Here is a 2,341-nt window from a genome sequence, read left to right as displayed (position 1 = left end):
TAATACGAGGGGGTTAGGGGTGCAATTTTTGACACTCTTCTATGATATTTTCTTTATCATTTTGGGCTACCCTACGTGGTTAGTGAGCACGAGGGCTTCAGTAGGCTTAAAGAGGATCTAACTGGATGTTTGAACCGTAAGTAGCACAGCACAGCACATAGTCACCAGTTTCCATCCCCACGCCCTATCATGATATTGTTGCTTATCGCTTGAAACTGTTCAGGGACCTGGCATATGGAATAAACATCGGAACATCCCATTCAATCGTTATTCCCAGCGCGGCTCTGACGATTTTTTTCTCTTTTCGATGACGCTATCCGGTGACATCATGACGCTCACGATCCTTAGGGCTTGTTGAATGTCATTTGCTTGAAGTCCGCTGCGCATTGGGGTTATAAACCTTACCTTCTGCCACTACCGTCGCTCTTTGGAACCTCGAAAAACCCAAACCTTCGTCAACTACTTGCTCCTGGGAATTCTTTTAGAAAACCGTCAACCTACTGCGACTTATCGGCATTGTCTCCGCTTACGGAAAAATGACCAACGTAGGCGCCTCAATGGACCACAACTGGCCCACAGATGAGCGCCAGCGCTTGAGAGAAATCTTTTCTGTGTATGTTTCAGGACTCGAATCCTTTTCCTTTCTTCAGTGCTAGCTACCCCTAAACTACTCCGCACTAATACAAGATCAATTCCCTCTTCACTGTCATAGTTCTACAGACCGCCATCAGGAGAAGTGGGCCGAGCTTTGGGATAATGGCGAATTCATCCCATGGGATAAGGGGTGCCCTAGCCCGGCGTTAGTGGACTTGTTGGTACAGAGACAACAGCATACTTCGTTCACCGCGCAGGATTTAGTGGCCAGAGGAGAGAGAAGGAAAAGAGCGCTGGTCCCTGTAGGCACCACTAATCCCTCCCCCTTTTTTCCTAGCATATTCTGGGGCTGCGGGGCAGACCGTGAACTAATGGAAGAAATTGGTGATACAGGGATGCGGGCGTGGTTACGATGTTTTCCTCCTAGCGACTCACGGGTATGACGCCTTTGGGGTCGAAATATCAAAAACCGCCGTGAAGGAGGCGCGAGAATGGGCTTCGGACCAACTAGAAATTGAAAAGGCTGCTTCAGGGCAAACCCTTGAGACTGACCGCTGGGGTAGAATTCAGATGGTTGAGGGTGACTTTTTCAAAGACGATTGGATCGAAGCAATGGAGATTGATCTCCGTGGCGGATTTGACTTGGTTTATGATTATACCGTATGTTTTGGAAATCCCACGTCTTAATTGACTCGGAGCTAATTCAATGATAGTTCTTGTGCGCACTTCATCCGACTCTTCGACGCAGCTGGGCTGTGAGGATGGCTGAGCTTCTTGCCCCGCAACGTGGATTGTTAGTGTGCTTGGAGTTCCCACTTTACAAGCCGATTGAGACTGGCGGGCCACCATGGGGCCTTAAGAATGAGGTTTATGACGAACTTTTGGGGGGCCCGATGGGCGCCTTCCAAAAGGTGCTCCACTACAAGCCTGAGAGAACGCACAAGATAGGCGAGGGCACGGATTGGATCAGTGTCTGGCGCAGGAAATGAGAAATGATGAGCCAATGGTGCGACTGGATTGTACTTTTGGAGTTAGTTGTATGGGGAAGCGGGGAAGGTGGTGTTTTTGGAGTCATGCGAGTTATAGAAGTCGATTTGTTTTTCCATACAGCCTTGTCTCTTTATACCCCCACTCAGCCTCCCTGGATTGAATTGTACTCGAGCAGAAGAGACAAACGAAAAAAATGAGATCGTTCCTTTTGATATTATAAACGTGCCCCCCCTCTTAAGGCTGAGACAGAAAGGGAGGAAGAGAGAAAGAAAATGAGGACCCGTGAATAGACAGAAAATTCTCCTAACCTCCGACCTCTACCCCCTCCGCCCCTGCTCCGCTCTCCTTCTACCGGTACCTATTTCTCTTACCTACCGTAATCAGCCTTATGTATGAATGCTAGAGTATATGATATGTTCCTGAAAATCGCTGCGATGTATTTCCAACCTGACCACCCCAAATGAGCATGACGTGCGAGATCGAGATCCCACCACCAGATTCTCCAACTACCGTTACCAGTCGGAATCCCGCAAGGCCTCACATATAACAAAAGAAAGCTTCTCAAATCGGACTGAAACATTGAGGAGGCGCTGACTGAACCAAGATTGCACCCCCACCTTTAATAACATTTTCCCAGCAGTCACGCATTCCCGGTAATTTTCATTACCATTACGGTATGTTAGGAAGGAATCCCCCCACCCCCCCCCTTCCTCCTGCCTCCTTTTCTTGACTTCTAAAATTCCGGTAAATGGCACTA

General features: G+C 48.4%; 1 protein-coding gene; it reads left to right on the top strand.

Annotated features, from left to right (window-relative positions):
• The first annotated feature begins 410 nt into the window (after positions 1-410).
• Positions 411-1,661, top strand: GSTUM_00007355001 (uncharacterized protein). XM_002839361.2 has 4 exons: positions 411-613; positions 713-896; positions 988-1,254; positions 1,308-1,661. Exons 1-4 carry the CDS (start codon positions 537-539, stop codon positions 1,581-1,583), a joined length of 804 nt encoding a protein of 267 aa, XP_002839407.1. The 5' UTR covers positions 411-536; the 3' UTR covers positions 1,584-1,661.
• The last annotated feature ends 680 nt before the right edge of the window (positions 1,662-2,341 follow it).

Source organism: Tuber melanosporum, assembly GCF_000151645.1.
Source record: "Tuber melanosporum whole genome shotgun sequence assembly, scaffold_35, strain Mel28".
Lineage (NCBI taxonomy): Eukaryota > Fungi > Ascomycota > Pezizomycetes > Pezizales > Tuberaceae > Tuber > Tuber melanosporum.
The sequence above is the reverse complement of the archived record's forward strand: the minus strand, read 5'-3'. Positions and strand labels throughout refer to the sequence as shown.

Excerpts from the sequence above, each read along its gene's own strand:
- GSTUM_00007355001 (XM_002839361.2), top strand. The coding sequence starts at position 537 with ATGACCAACGTAGGCGCCTCAATGGACCACAACTGGCCCACAGATGAG. Across the intron at positions 897-987 it reads GGAAAAGAGCGCTGGTCCCT|GGATGCGGGCGTGGTTACGA; the intron begins GTAGGCACCACT and ends TTGGTGATACAG. Across the intron at positions 1,255-1,307 it reads ACTTGGTTTATGATTATACC|TTCTTGTGCGCACTTCATCC; the intron begins GTATGTTTTGGA and ends ATTCAATGATAG.